Genomic DNA, 24,463 nt, shown 5'->3' with positions numbered 1-24,463 from the left:
TGTGACAACTACCGTCAGTGTAGAAAGTAAAATCTACATCTTCCAGTGGGTTGTCACTGATGTCAGGCCTTGCCGTGAAATTTTGGGTCAAATATTCCATACAATCATGCATGTCTTTTCCTGTGCTAAATCCTCCTTCACCATTACTCTCATCCTCCACCCTTTGTGCCTGTCCAGGCACACCTGGGAGATACGTTGCAGGGTTTAATGCGCTGCATCTCTTTATGGTGATGTTTACGGGGGCCATCAATGCCAATTCCCATCTTGTAAACCGCGCTGATGAGACGTGTCTGGTTTGGGCAGAATTTAGCAAGGCTGACACTGCATGTGGCGTGTGGATTGTGAGGTTGTGTCCTAGCACTACATCTTCGCTTTTTGTTACTAGCAATGCTATCGCAGCAACACTTCGCAAGCATGTGGGGAGGGATCGCGCTACCGTGTCTAGCTGAGCGCTGTAGTATGCTACCGGCCTGCTGGCATCACCGTGCTTTTGGGTTAGGACGCCTGCCGCGCAACCAGCACTTTCTGTTCCGTACAGCTCAAAGGGTTTCCCATAGTCAGGCATACCTAATGCTGGTGCCTGCGTCAGGCACTGTTTAAGTCTCTCAAATGCCATCTCGGATTCGTCTGTATGCGAGATCCGATCAGGTTTGTTTGATGAGACCATCTCCTGCAAAGGTAGGGCTAGTATGGAAAAACCTGGGATCCAGTTACGGCAATACCCACACATTCCTAAAAACGTTCTGATCTGTTGCTGGGTTTGTGGCAGAGTCATGTCTCGAATTGCTTGAATTCTATCAGCGGTCAGGTGTCTCAGTCCTTGTGTCAGACAGTGTCCCAAATATTTTACCTTAGTCTGGCATAATTGCAACTTATCTTTTGAAACCTTGTGTCCGGTTTCTGAGAGATGAATCAGGAGTTGTTTCGTATCTCTCAGGGACGATTCGAGTGAATCAGAACACAGAAGTAGATCGTCTACATACTGTATTAATATTGATCCACTCTCAGGTTGAAAAGACTGTAAACAATCATGTAAGGCTTGTGAGAAAAAACTTGGACTGTCAATGAAACCTTGTGGTAAGCGAGTCCAGGTGTATTGAACTCCTCTGTATGTGAACGCAAACAAATATTGACTGTCAGGGTGCAGAGGTACCGAGAAGAAGGCGGAGCAGAGGTCAATTACAGTGAAAAATTTCGCAGTGGGAGGGATTTGCATAAGGATGACAGCTGGATTTGGCACTACGGGGAACTGACTCTCAACTATTTTGTTAATCCCCCTTAGATCCTGCACTAGCCTGTAACCCCTCCCCCCACTCTTTTTAACAGGGAAGATGGGACTATTGGCAGTGCTGGATGTTCTTACCAGAATGCCCTGTTGTAGCAAGCGCTCTATTACGGGGTACACTCCTAACTCCACCTCTGGCTTCAGAGGGTATTGTGGGATTTTTGGAGCTATCCTACCATCTTTTACTTGCACAACTACTGGAGCTACGTTTGCCATTAATCCAGTGTCTTGTCCATCTTTAGTCCAAAGTGACTCTGGTATTTGGGATGTCATTTCTTCTACCTGGGATGGACTCCTATTTATCATAACAGTATGTGACATTAATTTTGATGGGGAGTCTAGCATATCTTGCACTTCCTGAGCGTGGTTCTCAGGTATGTCTAGGAACACACCTTCAGGAGTGCAATATATGACGCACCCCATTTTACACAATAAATCTCTTCCCAGGAGATTAGTCGGTGCCGATGCAGCCAGCAAAAAGGAATGCTTGGTATGCAACGGCCCTATTGTAATCTCTGCTGGTTTGCTAACCGGGTAGTGCTGTACTACTCCCGTTACTCCCATGGCTGGAATTGTCTTACCAGTGGTTCTCATGCCCACTGTCGAATTTATCACTGATTTGGCCGCCCCCGTATCTACAAGGAAATTTAATGGTTTACCAGCTACATCAATTGTGACCTCGGGTTCACTTCCAAGACTCGCAATTAATTTCACTGGCTGCAGATTACAGGTATGGCCACACCCCTATTGGGTATGGTGACCTCCCTGAATCGCACTGGCAGCAATTACTTGTGGTGGGGGTAGATGGGAACTATCAGAGATTTGCCAGTCTCTTCTTGGGGGATACCTTTTTGTTTCCCCTGCATGTGGCTCATAGCTCCGCCTCTGCGGTCCTTGATCCCAATGTCTCGTATCGTGTCGTTGTCTAGGGGGTTGATATGAATTTTGTATTTGTCTTGTTTTACAATCACGTGCCATGTGTCCCTCTCTGTGGCAACCATAACATTTTACACCTCTTGACTTACCCACAGGGGTCACAATTCTGGGCTGAGGTGGCCAGGTAGTAAGGGCCTGTATGCTTACAGCCATTAGCTTATCACTCTGTGACTCCCTGTGTCTGATGATATTCCGATCATGCCCAGCAGCAGCCTCTCCCAATGCATCCACCGACATACCTCTCCAATCAGGCCTAGTGGTTTGTATTCTATTACTTAAAACCTCTTTTAACCCATCCATTAATACAGAGACCGCTACTTCCCTGTGGTGTACATTAGTTTTAATGTCATCTATACCAGTGTACCTAGCCATATCCTGCAGAGCCCGGTGAAAATACTCTGGTGTGGATTCACCTTCTTTTTGTTTTATTGTAAAGATTTTATTCCACTTTACTACTGCAGGAAAATATACTCCTAACTGTAAGTTGATTCTCTTTACATTATCCTGATTATACTCGTCTGTTAGTGGTACTTCCTCATCTAACTTGCAAACAGCGATAAACTTTAACGAATCAACATTGGGGGGTAAACATGCCCTCAAAACTGTCCTCCAGTCTTTGTTATTTGGCTCTGCAGAATTTCCTAGCTCTCTAATATACTTTTGACATGCAACTAAATCTTTCCTAGGATCAGGGAATTCAGACATCATTGATCTTAATTCTGCTCGGGAAAAGGGACAGTGCATGGCGATGTTCCTGACAGGAGTTGCTCCTGAGGCTTCAGTTTTCCCATTTGGCACTGCTATTACCCTAACGGGATTAAGTCCAATAACATCATTCTGAGTAGATTCTACAACATGTGGTGAAATGGTTTCAGCATAGTGTATGGTGCCGTACTTACCAGTCGATACGACCTCACCTGTCCCTCCGCTAGGGGCCTTTGATACTAATCTTACGGGTTGGGTCGTGCCCACTGATGTTTCTGATATGGTGGCTGCTAGGGAGAGTGCTGATATTGTTGTGGGCTCATCCTCTTGGTCACAATCCTGGGGAAAGTTCAAAACAGGGTACAACTTGCACGGATTAGTGTTAGCATTAATTACTTTAGTTACATTATCTTTAACTTCTATACATTTATCATAACCTTGTGTGCCATTCTCTGCAACCAATTTCTCTCCAGGTATGTATGGTGGTGGGGGTGCAGTGGCTATCAGTTTCCTGATAGGGTTAGATCCAGTGGCTTGCGCCAACCCCCTTTGTATTTCACCTTCCTGTTGCCACAATGTTAAATAGTCATAATGTCTAATACGCCTTTTTGAAGATTTAATCAGGCAAACTCTTCTCCTTAAATTCTGTAATACTTCTGGGTTAAAACTACCTACCCGGGGAAACTTCTCCCCGTCATGCACAGTCATCCTTTCCCATTCATTGCACAACATCTCTGTGTGATGACCATATTTCTCACACATGATATACCTTGCCGACCCGATTGGTCGGTTTACCAAATCAACCTGAACCTCGGTTGATCGCCCCTTACCTGAACAACTGGCCCCCATCTTTGCAGGTGTTGCTTTCACTACCTCTGACTTCAAATCAGGGTCTTCGGCAACCCTTACAAAAACCAAGATGTCCGGGGTAAGGCTGTGGTGGGGGTTTTGCCTCGAGGTCCGCCCACTTAACTCCCGCCCACGCTGGCCAATACGGCGACCAAAGTTCCCAGAGGTTCCGTACCCAACCTAGGGCACCTATGAACGTCTACTTGCTCGGGCGTGTGGAAGTATGCTATCCTCCCCAGCAAGTATCAGTCGTTGGAATGTCCCTGAGTGATCAGGCTACTTCCCTTAAAATAAAAAAATTACACAAATCACGTTAACAATGTGCAAGTAGCGTTCTTATGAATATTCAAGACACGCTAATGCACACAATCACATGCGGTACAATCGTATCTGCACACAAGCAACTAATCTTATGTGCGGAACGATCAGTGGAATCGAAAATTTCGGCTGCGAATTCCTTCAGCAATGAGCTTTATTGGCCTATATGGGTCTCGCACCAACCCTCTTCGGTTGTGCTCTCTACTTCTAGTCTGCTGTACCTGAACCTCCTGGTCCTTGACCTCCTGGTCTGTTATGTACAGCAGACTCTACTGCTCATTAATATGTCGAGACTAACAAGGGACGCCTTCCAAGCCCTCTCTCACTCTCGCTGGTGTACCTCTTTCTACTGGCCTATGGTTCCCACGTTCGTAAAAAAAGAGAAATCTTATATATATACACACTCTTACATTCGAACACTCTTATTTCTGTACAGAATTCCTTTCATTCAGTAATAGTCTAACCCAGAAGAATTGCAACAGAGAAGGTTTTTTTTTTCTTTTAACTTTAACTTTTGGATTTGAGATAGATTTGCGTTATTATCGCGTTGCTTCCTTATCGCCTACTAAAACAATACTATCGTGCGGTTTGTATTATGTGGGCGTATCCGTACGCTCCGTTGCATAATATACGCTCCGTGCGTCGACCCTTGCGTCGTGTATGCCCCGCCCTTGTAAGGACACGTGTACACAGACCTAGTACGTCCACAGTAACACAACTACACGTTTATCAATGTAAATGATCTTTAAGTGTAATCATTTACTGGACACCACCCAAATCTCCCTTGTATTTCTAGGCGAGACTGTGTGCGTGCCTTTTACAATTATTCCCTTAAATATTACTTTTTATCTTTTAACTATTAATAACAACAAATCTCTCAGCACGTTATCACTGGTATGTGGCAATCAGGAGAATGATATACGGACAAATACTACTAAACAAGAAATACAGGTGTGTGTGCTTATGCGTACGTACGTAAAACGGAAACTAAACAGTTTTAAAAGACAATAACGTACTGTTCTTACCTTCCGGTTCCGGATTCCCTCAGCACTCCTTACTAAGCGAAGCAGACGCTTATCTGGTCAGCACTGCGAGGGATACCACCTTCCCGCCCTTTGCTGACTGATAATGTCTGCTAAAGTTACCTAGTGCAGATATGTGAAGAGCGGAGGAGCCCCCAATTGATAAAGCCTACAGATTTACCCTATGTTAAACACTATAAAAGGTTAAGAGACACAGTACGCAATTGGTATAGTAAATGTCCATAAACTTCTTATAGTCATAACTATACGCACGAGCGATTAATCCGTTTCTAACCAACACCGGAATATTGCTAATTATATACCCTTCCGATGGATACTAAACACCACTGTGTAACCCCTGTCTGACCCTTCGTATCAAACAAAGAGGGATCTCTTTGTCTCTGAACATGCTACATTAACTAAACTTTCAGATTCTATCAACGGGACCATAATCTACAAAATACATTATATGACTAAAATATGTAACGATTGAGTCGCCCGCTAGATGCACACAAACTCTACCGTAAATGCGCATACCGTGCGCCTGCGAGTGCACGCGACTGCGAGTATATGCACGCACGGGAGAGCTCATGCCCGTGCAGCGGGCACACGCATGAGGTGCATATATGGCAATGTGCAGCGTGATATTTTTCTGACTATGACAGTGGTCATTCCAAGTTGATCGCTCGCTAGCAGTTTTTAGCAGCCATGCAAACGCATTGTCGCCGCCCACTGAGGAGTGTATTTTCACTTTGCAGAAGTGTGAACGCCTGTGCAGTAGAGCGCCTGCAAAAACATTTAGTGCAAAACAAGACCAGCCCTGAACTCACTCTTCATGTGCGTTGATTCTGACATTGGAGGGTTGGCTGTTGTCGTTACACACCCGCCCAGCCACGCCTGCATTTTCCCTGGAACGCCTGCATTTTTCTAAGCACTCCCTGAAAACGGTCAGTTGACACCCAGTAACGCCCCTTTCCTGTCAATCTTCTTGTGGCCGCCAGTGCGAATGAAAACGTCGCTAGAATCTGTGCAAAACCACAAAGCTCTTTGTACCCGTACGTCGCACGTGTGCATTGCGGTGCATATGCATGCGCAGAAATGCCGATTTTTAACCTGATCGCTGCCCTGCCAACAACGGCAGCTAGTGATCAACTCGGAATGACCCCCATAACTCATACTCACTCTCTAACCTAATGCACAAGACATCTAACCCATACTCACTCTCTAACCTAATGCACAAGACGTCTAACACATACTCACTCCCTAACCCAGTGCACAAGACATCTAACCCATACTCACTCCCAAACTCAATGCACAAGACATCTAATCCATAAGCTCTCCCTAACCCAATGCAAAAGACATCTAACCCATACTCACTCCCTAACCCAATGCAAAAGACATCTAACCCATACTCACTCCCTAACCCAATGCAAAAGACATCTAACCCATACTCACTCCCTAACCCAATGCAAAAGACATCTAATCCATACTCACTCCCTATCCCAATGCACAAGACATCTAACCCATACTCGCTCCCTATCCCAATGCACTAGACATCTAACCCATACTCCCTTCCTAAGCCAGTGCACAAGATATCTAACCCATACTCACTCCCTAACTCAATGCACAAAACATCTAACCCATACTCACTCCCTAACTCAATGCACAAGACATCTAACCCATACTCACTCCTTAACCTAATGCACAAGACATCTAACCCATACTCACTTCCTATCCCAGTGCACAAGACATGTAACCCATATTCACTCCCTATCCCAATGCACAAGACATGTAACCCATACTCACTCCCTAACCCAGTGCACAAGACATGTAACCCATACTCACTCCCTAACCCAGTGCACAAGACATCTAACCCATACTCACTCCCTAACCCAGTGCACAAGACATGTAACCCATACTCACTCCCTAAGCCAGTGCACAAGACATCTTTCCCATACTCACTCCCTAACCTAATGCACAAGACATCTAGCCCATACTCGCTCCCTATCCCAGTGCACAAGACATCTAACCCATACTCACTCCCTAACTCAATGCACAAGACATCTAATCCATACTCACTCCCTAACCCAATGCAAAAGACATCTAACCCATACTCACTCCCTAACCCAGTGCACAAGATATCTAACCCATACTCACTCCCTATCCCAATGCACAAGACATGTAACCCATACTCACTCCCTAACCCAGTGCACAAGACATGTAACCCATACTCACTCCCTAAGCCAGTGCACAAGATATCTAACCCATACTCACTCCCTAACTCAATGCACAAGACATCTAACCCATACTCACTCCCTAACTCAATGCACAAGACATCTAACCCATACTCACTCCCTAACTCAATGCACAAGACATCTAACCCATACTCACTCCTTAACCTAATGCACAAGACATCTAACCCATACTCACTTCCTATCCCAGTGCACAAGACATGTAACCCATATTCACTCCCTATCCCAATGCACAAGACATGTAACCCACACTCACTCCCTAACCCAGTGCACAAGACATGTAACCCATACTCACTCCCTAACCCAGTGCACAAGACATCTAACCCATACTCACTCCCTAACCCAGTGCACAAGACATGTAACCCATACTCACTCCCTAAGCCAGTGCACAAGACATCTTTCCCATACTCACTCCCTAACCTAATGCACAAGACATCTAGCCCATACTCGCTCCCTATCCCAGTGCACAAGACATCTAACCCATACTCACTCCCTAACTCAATGCACAAGACATCTAATCCATACTCACTCCCTAACCCAATGCAAAAGACATCTAACCCATACTCACTCCCTAACCCAGTGCACAAGATATCTAACCCATACTCACTCCCTATCCCAATGCACAAGACATGTAACCCATACTCACTCCCTAACCCAGTGCACAAGACATGTAACCCATACTCACTCCCTAAGCCAGTGCACAAGATATCTAACCCATACTCACTCCCTAACTCAATGCACAAGACATCTAACCCATACTCACTCCCTAACTCAATGCACAAGACATCTAACCCACACTCACTCCCTAACCCAGTGCACAAGACATCTAACCCATACTCACTCTCTAACCCAGTGCACAAGACATCTGTCAGGAATCGACTTACCACAGCTGCATCTGTCCGTCGGTGCGGTCTCCGTCCGGGGTCCCCATGTCTCGCTGTCACTGGTCACCTTGTCGCCAGGTGTCATCTTGGGCCTGAGGACACTCCTGTTGTCAGCAGGCGTGCATGCACGCCGCGTTCCCGCCGGGCCGCGGCATGGGCGCCGCCATGACAGTTCCCATCAGACTACCGCATCAGCCAATCCGGAGCTTGGCCGCACCTCCTCATTCACTTCCAACCAATACCTACAGACCGGGGGGTATATCAGGAGCAGCAGGGTGAGTCAGTCCTTGTCCTGGACTTCGTGTCACTCCTCTGACCTGTGTCTCTGGCTCCGTTCTCCAGTTCCTCTGTTTACCTGCTCTGCCTTCCAGTTTGATCCTGTACTACCGTGGAACCACAAGCACCAGCAATCCGGGTACCTGTGATCAAGCTTCACACCTTTACCAGCTACAGTGTGCTCCAGCCCTTTGCAGTAGAGACTCTCCTCCAGGTGCATCTCGTTATCTACACCTGTTCATCAGCCTGCAAGCTGCCAGTGTTATTTCAAACTGCACTGAGAACTTTAACACTTGTCTCCTGCAACTGCTACCAGGCTTGCTATTCCCACCATCATCCCTGCTGTGCTCCACGATCCAAGAACTATCGGTTCCCACACCCAGTGGCAAACGCAGGATTTGCATGGGGGGGTTTCCAGAACTGGGCGGAGCCAATCACGGGGGTGGGGACTGAGGTGACCCAGTATATGCTGGGTCCGTAAAACTAGTGTGTCTGTGTGTGTGTGTGTGTGTGTGTGTGTGTGTGTATATATATATATATATATACTGTACATATATCTGCACATATATATATATACATGTGTGTACAAACAAAAAACCAATGGAGGCACTCAGAAAGAAAAAGATGACACACCGCTGGATAGGTCATGTGTGTATATATATATATATATATATATATATATACATATATACATATACACACACACACACACACACACACATACACATAGCATATTATGTATATACATGTGTATATATATGTACTATAATTAAAATAAAGTAAACTTTTATTGCACTTACAAGTGCCACCAGGAGGACAGCAGGCTGCAGAGGACGCTAGACAGCCATTAATAATACTCATGCAGCTAAAAAAAAATATGTTTTTTTTTTATTTATTTACTGGAGGGGGGTTTCTGGGTGCTCGGAAACCCCCCCTGGGTGCGCCACTGACACCGACACATCGATCCCCTGATCGATTGTAACCTACCACACAGACTTTGCCATAGACTTTCAGCTTCCACGCTGCACATTCACAATTGCATATTTACTGTTGTCATCAAGTATTCCTGCTGCCATATTGTCTGAACCTACTGTTTAATAAACAACTTTGCGCACATGCGCAGGAATCCAATCCGGCCTCCTCACTTCCTCCATCCTACTTCCACTGACCCACTAGCGACCCCTCCGGGAACACAAACTAGACAGAACCTGACAACATCTAACCCATACTCACTCCCTAACCTAATGCACAAGACATCTAACCCATACTCACTCCCTAACCCAATGCACAAGACATCTAACCCACACTCACTCCCTAACCCAGTGCACAAGACATGTAACCCATACTCACTCCATAACCCAATGCACAAGACATGTAACCCATACTCACTCCATAACCTAATGCACAAGACAGCTAACCAATACTCACTCCCTAACCCAATACACAAGACATCTAACCCATACTCACTCCCTAACCCAGTGCACAAGGCATCTAACCCATACTCATTCCCTAACCCAGTGCACAAGACATGTAACCCATACTCACTCCCTAAGCCAGTGCACAAGATATCTAACCCATACTCACTCCCTAACTCAATGCACAAGACATCTAACCCATACTCACTCCCTAACTCAATGCACAAGACATCTAACCCACACTCACTCCCTAACCCAGTGCACAAGACATCTAACCCATACTCACTCCATAACCCAGTGCACAAGACATCTAGCCCATACTCACTCCCTAACCCAATGCACAAGACATCTAACCCATACTCACTCCCTAACCCAATGCACAAGACATCTAACCCAAACTCACTCCGTAACCCAGTGCACAAGACATCTAACCCATACTCACTCCCTAACCCAATGCAAAAGACATCTAACCCATACTCACTCCCTAACCCAATGCACAAGATATCTAACCCATACTCACTCCCTAACCCAATGCAAAAGACATCTAACCCATACTCACTCCCTAACCCAATGCAAAAGACATCTAACCCATACTCACTCCCTAACCCAATGCACAAGATATCTAACCCATACTCACTCCCTAACCCAGTGCACAAGACATCTAACCCATACTCACTCCCTAACCCAGTGCACAAGACATCTAACCCATACTCACTCCATAAACCAGTGCACAAGACATCTAACCCATACTTACTCCCTAAACCAGTGCACAAGACATCTAACCCATACTTACTCCCTAAGCCAGAGCACAAGACATCTAACCCATACTCACTCCCTAACTTAATAGACAAGTCATCCTAAGGCCCTAGGCAATTGCCCAGTGTGCCTATACGTTAAGATGTCCTCGGTCCTATGTCCAATGGAAAGAAAATGGGCCCTGAGTCCAGTGGGACCAACCAGGGAATTTCCCAGTACCTTGTGGGCTGTTTTGATAATTAGGTGCATCTTTTCCGTAATGACTGTTCCTGATCCACTCCATCCTTCCCATAAGCAGTTGCACCCCTACAGACACCACTGTGTGGTTTTGCCATGTGGTAATATGCTTATAAATGCTTGTACTGTATATTAGTATTATAATGCTAAATTAGTGAGAACGACTCTATAACTTCTGTAAAATGTTGAACACAAGAAAGAAGGAACCCCTGGTGCGCTAAAATACTGATAGCAGCCTTAGAGGCCAATAAAGAACCTTTCACCGTGATTCTAAAATGGTACACTAGAAATGGAAAACTTGGAACTCCACGTGGCGCTATTTAAATACCATCAGGAAAAAACTTACACGGTATAATCACATGCAATTTCAGATTCTCACAATTGTATCAATTGGGACCATAGCCAATGTAGTCACATGGAGATTGCAGATCTAACAGCTGGCTTGATTTAAGAACAGAACTAAAAGATATAAAATGTACAATACATAGTGCAAAACTGTTTAAAATTTGTATGGGTTTTTTGGGTTGTATCAGTCCCACTCACATAAGGATGTAATTTTAACGCATGTAGACCATCACAGAGAATGAAGGATGGTATTCACTTTATGCAGAATCTTCCTCCTCAGTACAAAAATATCTAATTTAAAAACAGCAAAAAGTATTGAAGACGTCCACATGGTTTGGGCTGCTGGCCCCGGGTATAGTCACCACAAAAGTCCCAGTGTCCCAAAGTCTTTCACCTGTAAAATGTTGTATAGAATCTGACTGCTTTAGAACTTGCCTGAACTTGTCTTTATTTCCCACCAGACAATACACAAGGACAACGACACACTGGAAAGTAACGGAACAAAGCCCGACGTCATTCCTACAGGTGGGCATAAGCCGCACAGAGAAATATAATAGCCATCTGTGTTCATTCCGTTTCTTCCTGCTTACTATCACTGAATGCTTATGTTGGAGCCATCTCATCTTATAATCCGGGGCAGAACTGTAAGCACTGCATGGCGCGTGGCAGATGAGGAGGTCCAGCGTGCCTGTTCATGCATTACGTTGGCCCCCAGCTCTGATCTCAGGAGCATGTACAGGAGTCAGCACGTGCAATTAGCGGACATGCGTGTGCTACATTCCGTGTGCAGTGTGCAGCAGCTAACATGCATGCACTCAGAGCAGCAAGGCAGGGGCCTGTCAGAGGGAATGGCGGTACATCACCATTCACCTAAATGTTTCGGAAGACCCCTATGATTGCACATTATTATTATTATTATTACTATTATCCTTTATTTATATGGCGCCACAAGGGTTCCGCAGCGCCCAATTACAGAGTACATATGCACATAATCAAAACAGGAAAACAGTAACTTACAGGTGATGACAATTTAGGACAAGTACAGGGTAACTAAGCATATCTACACCAGTAAATGACAGAGAAGTTCCAGGTGGCCAAAAAACTGCGTGATTTGGGCAGTTGAGGATTATTAAAGTAAGAAAAGGATAAGCACATGAGGGAAGAGGGCCCTGCTCGTGAGAGCTTACATCATACCTCTACTTATCAGGGACGTGCAGTCAGGGGAGGCGGGGGAGGTAGGAGGCAGTGCCTCCCCTGTCATTAATGATTAAAATAATATAAAGCAGATACTTATGAATATGATACATATTCTGTGTCATAAGTATCTCCTTTATATTAATCTAATCATTATCCCTGTTTAAATGTGTTTGGGAGGCACCGATCGTGGTGCCTCCCGTTGTGAATGGGGAAAGGTGTGGGAGCGGGGGTCGGGCGGGGCCTAGCCATGGGCATTAAAAGCCTATTGGAAATGCATGGGAAAGGTGCCACTTTCATACAGGGACATGCTTTCAACCCATGAAAGCACGCCCCTGTCAGTGAGGCCACAGTGATTGGCCAGCGGATCCGTCACAGGATCCGCTGCCATTACTGTGTGGGCGCGCGGAGGTGCGGGCGGCGGTGGCGGCGGAGGTGCGGGCAGCAGGAGGCGGTGGAGGTGCGGGCGTCGGAGGTGCAGGCGGCTAGAGGTGGCGGAGGTGCGGGCGACGGTGAGAGTATTAGCGGCAGGCAGGGATCTGAGATCCCTGTCTGCCATTCTGCAGAGTTTGGCAGCGGAGCGGTACCAATTTCAAAAATGGCGCCTCAGCGGCATTTTTTAAATTCAAGATGGCCGCCGTGAGCCAATCACGGCTCGCTGCGTCATTGCTCCGCCCCCCTCCGGCTGACTTATATAAGTCAGTGCGAGGCAGCGGCATCAGTCCGACAGTGGAGGAGGAGCAGAGAAGAGCTCCAAAAGAAAGAAGACGCCGGAAGTCCTGGATGGGCGGCGGCTATGCAAAAGAGCTTAACAGCCGCCGCCCACCAGGTGAAGACGCCGGAAGCCCTGGGGGGCGGCAGCCATGCAAAAGAGCTTAAAGGCCGCCACCCCCAGGTGAAGACCCTGACTAATAAACTTTTTTTAAAGACGGTGTGGTGTTTTTATTTTAATATTTTCTTTACAGGTGCCAGCAGGCCCTTTATGTCCGGGGATGCTGGCACTTGTGGTTCTCCAAGTGCCAGCATGCTGGGGCAGGCTTGCTGAGACCTGTAGGCCACCTGTAAAGAACAATATTAACAATGAACCCCGCACTTACCACCACCAGGTGTGCAGGGCATAGCACTGGGCTATCAGCCCAGTGCTGGTTATTGCTTGGAAGGGGGGACCCCATTTTTATTTGTTGGGGTCCCCACTTCCCGAGGAATTTTAGCCCTGGGCTGACTAGCTTGGGGGGCAGATTAATGTTATGGCATGGGGACCCCCCTGGCTGGTTCTGCCTGGTGCTGGTTTTAGCAATGTATGGGGGACTACACTTTTTTTTCCCCCCCACTCTATGGGTGGAAGGGGGAGAATGGTTATAGCTGCCAAGTGCCTCCCCAGCCACCGACCTCACCGCACGTCACTGGCATATACAACTTGTAATACACATCCGGAATGGAGGGCTCATATAGGGGGTCATTCTGACCCATTCGCTCGCTGCTTTTTATCGCAGCCGAGCGAACGGGTACCCACTGCGCATGCGCCACTGCTGTAGTGCGCTGGCGCAGGGCTGCGATCACCTCTGCCTGATTGACAGGCAGAGGCGGTCGCTGGGCGGGAGGGGGCGGAACGGCGGCGTTTGGCCGCCGTTTCGTGGGCGCGGTCCGGCCAACGCAGGCGTGGCCGGACCGTGTGGGGAGTGGCACGCAGTGGCTGCGTGACGTCATACGCAGCCACTGCGGCCCGGGGAGCGACGAGTAGCTCCCGGCCAGCACGCTAAAGCTGCGCTGGTCGGGAGCTACTCTGGAAGTGCAAAGGCATCGCCGCTGTGCGATGCCTTTGCACTTCTGAGGGGGGGGCGGCACTGACATGCGGGGCGGACTAGCCCTGTGCTGCGCGTCCCACCGCATGTCAGTGTGAATGATCGTATGATCATCTCGGAATGAGGGCCATAGTTACAGATAAGGGTTTCCATAACTTTGTGCACCATGCCAAAACTATATTTAAGATGTAACCCCCTACACTGCATATAGGGGGAAGCCTTGGACTGCACATCCTAATTCTAAAGATAATGGGGGTAATTCCAAGTTGATTGCAGCAGGAATTTTGTTAGCAGTTGGGCAAAACCATGGCCCTCATTCCGAGTTGTTCGCTCGTTCTTTTTCTTCGCATCGGTGTGATAAGTCGCAAACTGCGCATGCGCAATGTTCGCAGTGCGCCTGCGCCAAGTAAATTAGCACAAAAGTTTGGTATTTTACTCACGGCTTAACGAAGATTTTTCATCGTTCTGGTGATCGTAGTGTGATTGACAGGAAGTGGGTGTTTCTGGGCGGAAACTGACCGTTTTATGGGTGTGTGCGAAAAAACGCAGGCGTGTCAGGGAAAAACGCGGGAGTGTCTGGAGAAACGGGGGAGTGGCTGGGCGAACGTTGGGTGTGTTTGTGACGTCAAACCAGGAACGAAACTGACTGAACTGATCGCAGTGGCAGAGTAAGTCTCGAGCTACTCAGAAACTGCAAAGAAATTTCTGGCCCTCATTCCGAGTTGTTCGCTCGCTAGCTGCTTTTAGCAGCTTATCACACGCTAAGCCGCCGCCTACTGGGAGTGAATCTTAGCTTTGCAGAATTGCAAACGAAAGATTCGCAGAATTGCGAATAGAATAGCGAATAGAAATTTCTTTGCAGTTTGCAGTTTGGGGTAATGTAACTGGCACTGTGGGGCATTGTATCTGGCACTGTGGGGCAATGTAACTGGCACTGTGGGGCAACGTAACTGGCACTGTGGGGCATTGTATCTGGCACTGGGGGACAATGTAACTGGCACAGTGGGGCATGTATCTGGCACTGTGGGGCATTGTATCTGGCACTGTGGGGCAATGTAACTGGCACTGTGGGGCAATGTAACTGGCACTGTGGGGCATTGTATCTGGCACTGTGGGGCAATGTAACTGGCACTGTGGGGCATGTATCCGGCACTGTGGGGCATTGTATCTGGCACTGTGGGACAATGTAACTGGCACTGTGGGGCATGTATCCGGCACTGTGGGGCATTGTATCTGGCACTGTGGGGCATTGTATCTGGCACTGTGGGACAATGTAACTGGCACTGTGGGGCATGTATCAGGCACTGTGGGGCATTGTATCTGGCACTGGGGGGCAATGTAACTGGCACTGTGGGGCATTGTATCTGGCACTGGGGGACAATGTAACTGGCACAGTGGGGCATGTATCTGGCACTGTGGGGCATTGTATCTGGCACTGTGGGGCAATGTATCCGGCACTGTGGGGCAATGTAACTGGCACTGTGGGGCAATGTAACTGGCACTGTGGGGCATGTATCTGGCACTGTGGGGCAATGTAACTGGCACTGTGGGGCATTGTATCTGGCACTGTGGGGCATTGTATCTGGTACTGTGGGACAATGTAACTGGCACTGTGGGGCAATGTATCTGGCACTGTGGGGCAATGTAACTGGCACTGTGGGGCATGTATCTGGCACTGTGGGGCATTGTATCTGGCACTGTGGGACAATGTAACTGGCACTGTGGGGCATGTATCCGGCACTGTTAGGCATTGTATCTGGCACTGGGGGGCATTGTATCTGGCACTGTGGGACATTGTATCTGGCACTGTGGGGCAATGTAACTGGCACTGTGGGGCATTGTATCTGGCACTGTGGGTCATTGTATCTGGCACTGTGGGGCAATGTAACTGGCACTGTGGGGCATTGTATCTGGCACTGTGGGTCATTGTATCTGGCACTGTGGGGCAATGTAACTGGCACTGTGGGACAATGTAACTGGCACTGTGGGGCATGTATCCGGCACTGTGGGGCATTGTATCTGGCACTGTGGGGCATTGTATCTGGCACTGTGGGGCATTGTATCTGGCACTGTGGGACAATGTAACTGGCACTGTGGGGCATCTATCCGGCACTGTGGGGCATTGTATCTAGCACTGTGGGGCATTGTATCTGGCACTGTGGGACAATGTAACTGGCACTGTGGTGCATGTATCCGGCACTGTGGGGCATTGTATCTGGCACTGGGGGGCAATGTAACTGGCACTGTGGGGCATTGTATCTGGCACTGTGGGGCATTGTATCTGGCACTGTGGGGCAATGTAACTGGCACTGTGGGGCATGTATCCGGCACTGTGGGGCAATGTAACTGGCACTGTGGGGCAATGTAACTGGCACTGTGGGGCATGTATCTGGCACTGTGGGGCATTGTATCTGGCACTGTGGGGCAATGTAACTGGCACTGTGGGCCATTTTCAGTGGCCACACCCCTTCTGGAGCGTGGCCACAAACCTTCTGGTGTGTGACCACGCCCATGCCATCTTGCCCTGGGCTCCAAAAACCCTAGTTATGCCTCTGTGTCCGGGTGAATGGGAGCTGGATCCAATACAGGGGGACGTATCAGGGACTCTGTTTGCGATTCATTAAGAAATATTATACGTGTAAGCAGCCTCCCCCTGTCTGGCGAAAGCTGTCTGTGTAATGTGTGTAATGACCTATGGTGACCCCTGCGTGGGATTCCTGCAGGGACGCAGATGGCGGAACAGCTTCCTGTAAACATACCACTAAAGCGTGGAGTTTAATGTGACTGTAAACAGTGTATAAAGTACAGCATGTACTGCTTCAAGTTCTACAGGTCTCACACCGTGGGGCAGATGTACTAAGCTTTGGGGGGCTGATGTAATAAGATTTGGAGAGTAATAAAGGAGAGAGAGATAAAGTACCAAACAACCAGCTCCTAACTGTTATTTTTCAAACACACCCAGTAAAATGGCAGTTAGGAGCTGATTGGCTGGTACTTTATCTCCGTCCACTTTATCACTCTCCAAGGCAGAGCACATCTCCTCTCATGTATGTAAAGGGGACATTAATGTATTAACCATAAACCTGTGCGGCCCTGTCTTAAACTACCTAGTGGAGAGGGCAGCACAGTGTTTAGCATTGCTGTCTCGCTGCACTGGGGTAGAGATGGCCAATCGGCGGTCCCATATTAATCTGCTGCATACAAGATCCGCATCTCTGCATTTATTAGTTGTGCACTCATAGATGGGGAGTTAGGGAAAGGTTGTGCAGGAGCAGTAGGGGAATTAGGGAAATGTTGTGCAGGGGCAGTAGGGGAGGTAGGGAAAGGTTGTGCAGGGGCAGTAGGGGAGTTAGGGAAAGGTTGTGCAGGGGCAGTAGGGGAGTTAGAGAAAGGTTGTGCAGGGGCAGTAGGGGAGTTAGGGAAAGGTTGTGCAGGGGCAGTAGGGGAGTTAGGGAAAGGTTGTGCAGGGGCAGTAGGGGAGTTAGGGAAAGGTTGTGCAGGAGCAGTAGGGGAGTTAGGGAAAGGTTGTGCAGGGGCAGTAGGGGAGGTAGGGAAAGGTTGTGCAGGGGCAGTAGGGGAGTTAGGGAAAGGTTGTGCAGGAGCAGTAGGGGAATTAGGGAAATGTTGTGCAGGGGCAGTAGGGGAGGTAGGGAAAGGTTGTGCAGGGGCAGTAGGGGAGTTAGGGAAAGGTTGTGCAGGGGCAGTAGGGGAGTTAGAGAAAGGTTGTGCAGGGGCAGTAGGGGAGTTAGGGAAAGGTTGTGCAGGGGCAGTAGGGGAGTTAGGGAAAGGTTGTGCAGGGGCAGTAGGGGAGTTAGGGAAAGGTTGTGCAGGGGCAGTAGGGGAGGTAGGGAAAGGTTGTGCAGGGGCAGTAGGGGAGTTAGGGAAAGGTTGTGCAGGGGCAGTAGGGGAGTTAGGGAAAGGTTGTGCAGGGGCAGTAGGGGAGTTAGGGAAAGGTTGTGCAGGGGCAGTAGGGGAGTTAGGGAAAGGTTGTGCAGGAGCAGTAGGGGAGTTAGGGAAAGGTTGTGCAGGGGCAGTAGGGGAGGTAGGGAAAGGTTGTGCAGGGGCAGTAGGGGAGTTAGGGAAAGGTTGTGCAGGAGCAGTAGGGGAATTAGGGAAATGTTGTGCAGGGGCAGTAGGGGAGGTAGGGAAAGGTTGTGCAGGGGCAGTAGGGGAGTTAGGGAAAGGTTGTGCAGGGGCAGTAGGGGAGTTAGAGAAAGGTTGTGCAGGGGCAGTAGGGGAGTTAGGGAAAGGTTGTGCAGGGGCAGTAGGGGAGTTAGGGAAATGTTGTGCAGGAGCAGTAGGGGAGGTAGGGAAAGGTTGTGCAGGGGCAGTAGGGGAGTTAGGGAAAGGTTGTGCAGGAGCAGTAGGGGAGTTAGGGAAAGGTTGTGCAGGGGCAGTAGGGGAGGTAGGGAAAGGTTGTGCAGGGGCAGTAGGGGAGTTAGGGAAAGGTTGTGCAGGAGCAGTAGGGGAGTTAGGGAAAGATTGTGCAGGGGCTGTAGGGGAGTTAGGGAAAGGTTGTGCAGGGGCAGTAGGGGAGTTAGGGAAAGGTTGTGCAGGAGCAGTAGGGGAGTTAGGGAAAGGTTGTGCAGGGGCAGTAGGGGAGGTAGGGAAAGGTTGTGCAGGAGCAGTAGGGGAGGTAGAGAAAGGTTGTGCAGGGGCAGTAGGGGAGTTAGGGAAAGGTTGTGCAGGGGCAGTAGGGGAGTTAGGGAAAGGTTGTGCAGGAGCAGTAGGGGAGGTAGGGAAAGGTTGTGCAGTGGCAGTAGGGGAGTTAGGGAAAGGTTGTGCAGGAGCAGTAGGGGAGGTAGGGAAAGGTTGTGCAGGGGCAGTAGGGGAGTTAGGGAAAGGTTGTGCAGTGGCAGTAGGGGAGTTAGGGAAAGGTTGTGCAGTGGCAGTAGGGGAGTTAGGGAAAGGTTGTGCAGTGGCAGTAGGGGAGTTAGGGAAAGGTTGTGCAGTGGCAGTAGGGGAGTTAGGGAAAGGTTGTGCAGGAGCAGTAGGGGAGTTAGGGAAAGGTTGTGCAGGGGCAGTAGGGGAGTTAGGGAAAGGTTGTGCAGGGGCAGTAGGGGAGTTAGGGAAAGGTTGTGCAGGAGCAGTAGGGGAGTTAGGGAAAGGTTGTGCAGGGGCTGTAGGGGAGTTAGGGAAAGGTTGTGCAGGGGCAGTAGGGGAGTTAGGGAAAGGTTGTGCAGGAGCAGTAGGGGAGTTAGGGAAAGGTTGTGCAGGGGCAGTAGGGGAGGTAGGGAAAGGTTGTGCAGGAGCAGTAGGGGAGGTAGAGAAAGGTTGTGCAGGGGCAGTAGGGGAGTTAGGGAAATGTTGTGCAGGAGCAGTAGGGGAGGTAGGGAAAGGTTGTGCCGGAGCAGTAGGGGAGGTAGAGAAAGGTTGTGCAGGAGCAGAAGGGGAGTTAGGGAAAGGTTGTGCAGGGGCAGTAGGGGAGGTAGGGAAAGGTTGTGCAGGAGCAGTAGGGGAGGTAGAGAAAGGTTGTGCAGGGGCAGTAGGGGAGTTAGGGAAAGGTTGTGCAGGGGCAGTAGGGGAGTTAGGTAAAGGTTGTGCAGGAGCAGTAGGGGAGGTAGGGAAAGGTTGTGCAGGAGCAGTAGGGGAGGTAGAGAAAGGTTGTGCATGAGCAGTAGGGGAGGTAGGGAAAGGTTGTGCAGGGGCAGTAGGGGAGGTAGGGAAAGGTTGTGCAGGGGCAGTAGGGGAGTTAGGGAAAGGTTGTGCAGGGGCAGTAGGGGAGTTAGGGAAAGGTTGTGCAGGAGCAGTAGGGGAGTTAGGGAAAGGTTGTGCAGGGGCAGTAGGGGAGGTAGAGAAAGGTTGTGCAGGAGCAGTAGGGGAGTTAGGAAAAGGTTGTGCAGGGGCAGTAGGGGAGTTAGGGAAAGGTTGTGCAGGGGCAGTAGGGGAGTTAGGGAAAGGTTGTGCAGGGGCAGTAGGGGAGGTAGAGAAAGGTTGTGCAGGAGCAGTATGGGAGTTAGGGAAAGGTTGTGCAGGGGCAGTAGGGGAGTTAGGGAAAGGTTGTGCAGGGGCAGTAGGGGAGTTAGGGAAAGGTTGTGCAGGGGCAGTAGGGGAGTTAGGGAAAGGTTGTGCAGGGGCAGTAGGGGAGTTAGGGAAAGGTTGTGCAGGAGCAGTAGGGGAGGTAGGGAAAGGTTGTGCAGGGGCAGTAGGGGAGTTAGGGAAAGGTTGTGCAGGGGCAGTAGGGGAGTTAGGGAAAGGTTGTGCAGGGGCAGTAGGGGAGTTAGGGAAAGGTTGTGCAGGGGCAGTAGGGGAGTTAGGGAAAGGTTGTGCAGGGGCAGTAGGGGAGTTAGGGAAAGTTTGTGCAGGAGCAGTAGGGGAGGTAGGGAAAGGTTGTGCAGGGGCAGTAGGGGAGGTAGGGAAAGGTTGTGCAGGGGCAGTAGGGGAGTTAGGGAAAGGTTGTGCAGGGGCAGTAGGGGAGTTAGGGAAAGGTTGTGCAGGAGCAGTAGTGGAGGTAGGGAAAGGTTGTGCAGGGGCAGTAGGGGAGTTAGGGAAAGGTTGTGCAGGGGCAGTAGGGGAGTTAGGGAAAGGTTGTGCAGGGGCAGTAGGGGAGTTAGGGAAAGGTTGTGCAGGGGCAGTAGGGGAGTTAGGGAAAGGTTGTGCAGGGGCAGTAGGGGAGTTAGGGAAATGTTGTGCAGGGGCAGTAGGGGAGTTAGGGAAAGGTTGTGCAAGGGCAGTAGGGGAGTTAGGGAAAGGTTGTGCAGGGGCAGTAGGGGAGGTAGGGAAAGGTTGTGCAGGGGCAGTAGGGGAGGTAGGGAAAGGTTGTGCAGGGGCAGTAGGGGAGTTAGGGAAAGGTTGTGCAGGGGCGAAAGGTTGTGCAGGGGCAGTAGGGGAGGTAGGGAAAGGTTGTGCAGGGGCAGTAGGGGAGTTAGGGAAGGTTGTGCAGGGGCAGTAGGGGAGGTAGGGAAAGGTTGTGCAGGGGCAGTAGGGGAGTTAGGGAAAGGTTGTGCAGGGGCAATAGGGGAGGTAGGGAAAGGTTGTGCAGGGGCAGTAGGGGAGTTAGGGAAAGGTTGTGCAGGGGCAGTAGGGGAGGTAGGGAAAGGTTGTGCAGGGGCAGTAGGGGAGTTAGGGAAAGGTTGTGCAGGGGCAGTAGGGGAGGTAGGGAAAGGTTGTGCAGGGGCAGTAGGGGAGGTAGGGAAAGGTTGTGCAGGTGCAGTAGGGGAGTTAGAGAAATGTTGTGCAGGAGCAGTAGGGGAGTTAGAGAAAGGTTGTGCAGGGGCAGTAGGGGAGTTAGGGAAAGGTTGTGCAGGGGCAGTAGGGGAGGTAGGGAAAGGTTGTGCAGGGGCAGTAGGGGAGTTAGGGAAAGGTTGTGCAGGGGCAGTAGGGGAGTTAGGGAAAGGTTGTGCAGGGGCAGTAGGGGAGTTAGGGAAAGGTTGTGCAGGGGCAGTAGGGGAGTTAGGGAATGGTTGTGCAGGGGCAGTAGGGGAGTTAGGGAAAGGTTGTGCAGGGGCAGTAGGGGAGTTAGGGAAAGGTTGTGCAGGGGCAGTAGGGGAGTTAGGGAAATGTTGTGCAGGGGCAGTAGGGGAGTTAGGGAAAGGTTGTGCAGGGGCAGTAGGGGAGTTAGGGAAATGTTGTGCAGGAGCAGTAGGGGAGTTAGGGAAAGGTTGTGCAGGGGCAGTAGGGGAGTTAGGGAAAGGTTGTGCAGGGGCAGTAGGGGAGTTAGGGAAATGTTGTGCAGGGGCAGTAGGGGAGGTAGGGAAAGGTTGTGCAGGGGCAGTAGGGGAGTTAGGGAAAGGTTGTGCAGGGGCAGTAGGGGAGTTAGGGAAATGTTGTGCAGGGGCAGTAGGGGGATTAGGGAAAGGTTGTGCAGGGGCAGTAGGGGAGTTAGGGAAAGGTTGTGCAGGGGCAGTAGGGGAGTTAGGGAAAGGCTGTGCAGGGGCAGTAGGGGAGTTAGGGAAAGGTTGTGCAGGGGCAGTAGGGGAGGTAGGGAAAGGTTGTGCAGGGGCAGTAGGGGAGTTAGGGAAATGTTGTGTAGGGGCAGTAGGGGAGTTAGGGAAATGTTGTGCAGGGGCAGTAGGGGAATCAGGGAAATGTTGTGCAGGGGCAGTAGGGGAATTAGGGAAATGTTGTGCAGGGGCAGTAGGGGAGTTAGGGAAAGGTTGGCAGGGGCAGTAGGGGAGTTAGGGAAAGGTTGTGCAGGAGCAGTAGGGGAGTTAGGGAAAGTTGTGCAGGGGCAGTAGGGGAGTTAGGGAAAGGTTGTGCAGGGGCAGTAGGGGAGGTAGGGAAAGGTTGTGCAGGGGCAGTAGGGGAGGTAGGGAAGTGTTGTGCAGGGGCAGTAGGGGAGTTAGGGAAAGGTTGTGCAGGGGCAGTAGGGGAGGTAGGGAAAGGTTGTGCAGGGGCAGTAGGGGAGTTAGGGAAAGGTTGTGCAGGGGCAGTAGGGGAGGTAGGGAAAGGTTGTGCAGGAGCAGTAGGGGAGGTAGGGAAAGGTTGTGCAGGGGCAGTAGGGGAGTTAGGGAAAGGTTGTGCTGGAGCAGTAGGGGAGTTAGGGAAAGGTTGTGCAGGGGCAGTAGGGGAGTTAGGGAAAGGTTGTGCAGGGGCAGTAGGGGAGGTAGGGAAAGGTTGTGCAGGAGCAGTACGGAAGTTAGGGAAAGGTTGTGCAGAGGCAGTAGGGGAGGTAGGGAAAGGTTGTGCAGGGGCAGTAGGGGAGGTAGGGAAAGGTTGTGCAGGGGCAGTAGGGAAGGTAGGGAAAGGTTGCGCAGGGGCAGTAGGGGAGGTAGGGAAAGGTTGTGCAGGGGCAGTAGGGGAGTTAGGGAAAGGTTGTGCAGGAGCAGTAGGGGAGTTAGGGAAATGTTGTGCAGGGGCAGTAGGGGAGTTAGGGAAATGTTGTGCAGGGGCAGTAGGGGAGTTAGGGAAAGGTTGTGCAGGGGCAGTAGGGGAGTTAGGGAAAGGTTGTGCAGGGGCAGTAGGGGAGGTAGGGAAAGGTTGTGCAGGGGCAGTAGGGGAGTTAGGGAAAGGTTGTGCAGGGGCAGTAGGGGAGGTTGGGAAAGGTTGTGCAGGGGCAGTAGTGGAGTTAGGGAAATGTTGTGCAGGGGCAGTAGGGGAGTTAGGGAAAGGTTGTGCAGGGGCAGTAGGGGAGGTAGGGAAAGGTTGTGCAGGGGCAGTAGTGGAGTTAGGGAAAGGTTGTGCAGGGGCAGTAGGGGAGGTAGGGAAAGGTTGTGCAGGGGCAGTAGGGGAGTTAGGGAAAGGTTGTGCAGGGGCAGTAGGGGAGGTAGGGAAAGGTTGTGCAGGGGCAGTAGGGGAGTTAGGGAAAGGTTGTGCTGGGGCAGTAGGGGAGGTAGGGAAAGGTTGTGCAGGAGCAGTAGGGGAGTTAGGGAAATGTTGTGCAGGGGCAGTAGGGGAATTAGGGAAATGTTGTGCAGGGGCAGTAGGGGAGTTAGAGAAAGGTTGTGCAGGGGCAGTAGGGGAGTTAGGGAAAGGTTGTGCAGGGGCAATAGGGGAGGTAGGGAAAGGTTGTGCAGGGGCAGTAGGGGAGTTAGGGAAAGGTTGTGCAGGGGCAGTAGGGGAGTTAGGGAAAGGTTGTGCAGGGGCAGTAGGGGAGTTAGGGAAAGGTTGTGCAGGGGCAGTAGGGGAGTTAGGTAAAGGTTGTGCAGGGGCAGTAGGGGAGTTAGGGAAATGTTGTGCAGGGGCAATAGGGGAGTTAGGGAAAGGTTGTGCAGGGGCAGTAGGGGAGTTAGGGAAAGGTTGTGTAGGGGCAGTAGGGGAGGTAGGGAAAGGTTGTGCAGGGGCAGTAGGGGAGTTAGGGAAAGGTTGTGCAGGGGCAGTAGGGGAGGTAGGGAAAGGTTGTGCAGGGGCAGTAGGGGAGTTAGGGAAATGTTGTGCAGGGGCAGTAGGGGAGTTAGGGAAAGGTTGTGCAGGGGCAGTAGGGGAGGTAGGGAAAGGTTGTGCAGGGGCAGTAGGGGAGTTAGGGAAAGGTTGTGCAGGGGCAGTAGGGGAGGTAGGGAAAGGTTGTGCAGGGGCAGTAGGGGAGTTAGGGAAAGGTTGTGCAGGGGCAGTAGGGGAGTTAGGGAAAGGTTGTGCAGGGGCAGTAGGGGAGGTAGGGAAAGGTTGTGCAGGGGCAGTAGGGGAGTTAGGGAAAGGTTGTGCAGGGGCAGTAGGGGAGTTAGAGAAATGTTGTGCAGGAGCAGTAGGGGAGTTAGAGAAAGGTTGTGCAGGGGCAGTAGGGGAGTTAGGGAAAGGTTGTGCAGGGGCAG

At 50.4% G+C, this 24,463-nt stretch overlaps 1 protein-coding gene across 1 annotated transcript in view; it reads left to right on the top strand.

The window, feature by feature from the left end:
• The window catches only part of LOC134908857 (uncharacterized), a 340,940-nt gene that overhangs the window by 247,700 nt on the left and 68,777 nt on the right, over nucleotides 1-24,463 (top strand). The window contains exon 4 of the mRNA XM_063915045.1: nucleotides 11,742-11,805. Coding sequence (XP_063771115.1) covers nucleotides 11,742-11,805 — 64 coding nt within the window. The remainder of the gene's footprint in view (nucleotides 1-11,741; nucleotides 11,806-24,463) is intronic.

This window comes from Pseudophryne corroboree, chromosome 4 (assembly GCF_028390025.1).
Source record: "Pseudophryne corroboree isolate aPseCor3 chromosome 4, aPseCor3.hap2, whole genome shotgun sequence".
In the NCBI taxonomy this organism is placed as follows: domain Eukaryota; kingdom Metazoa; phylum Chordata; class Amphibia; order Anura; family Myobatrachidae; genus Pseudophryne; species Pseudophryne corroboree.
The sequence above is the reverse complement of the archived record's forward strand: the minus strand, read 5'-3'. Positions and strand labels throughout refer to the sequence as shown.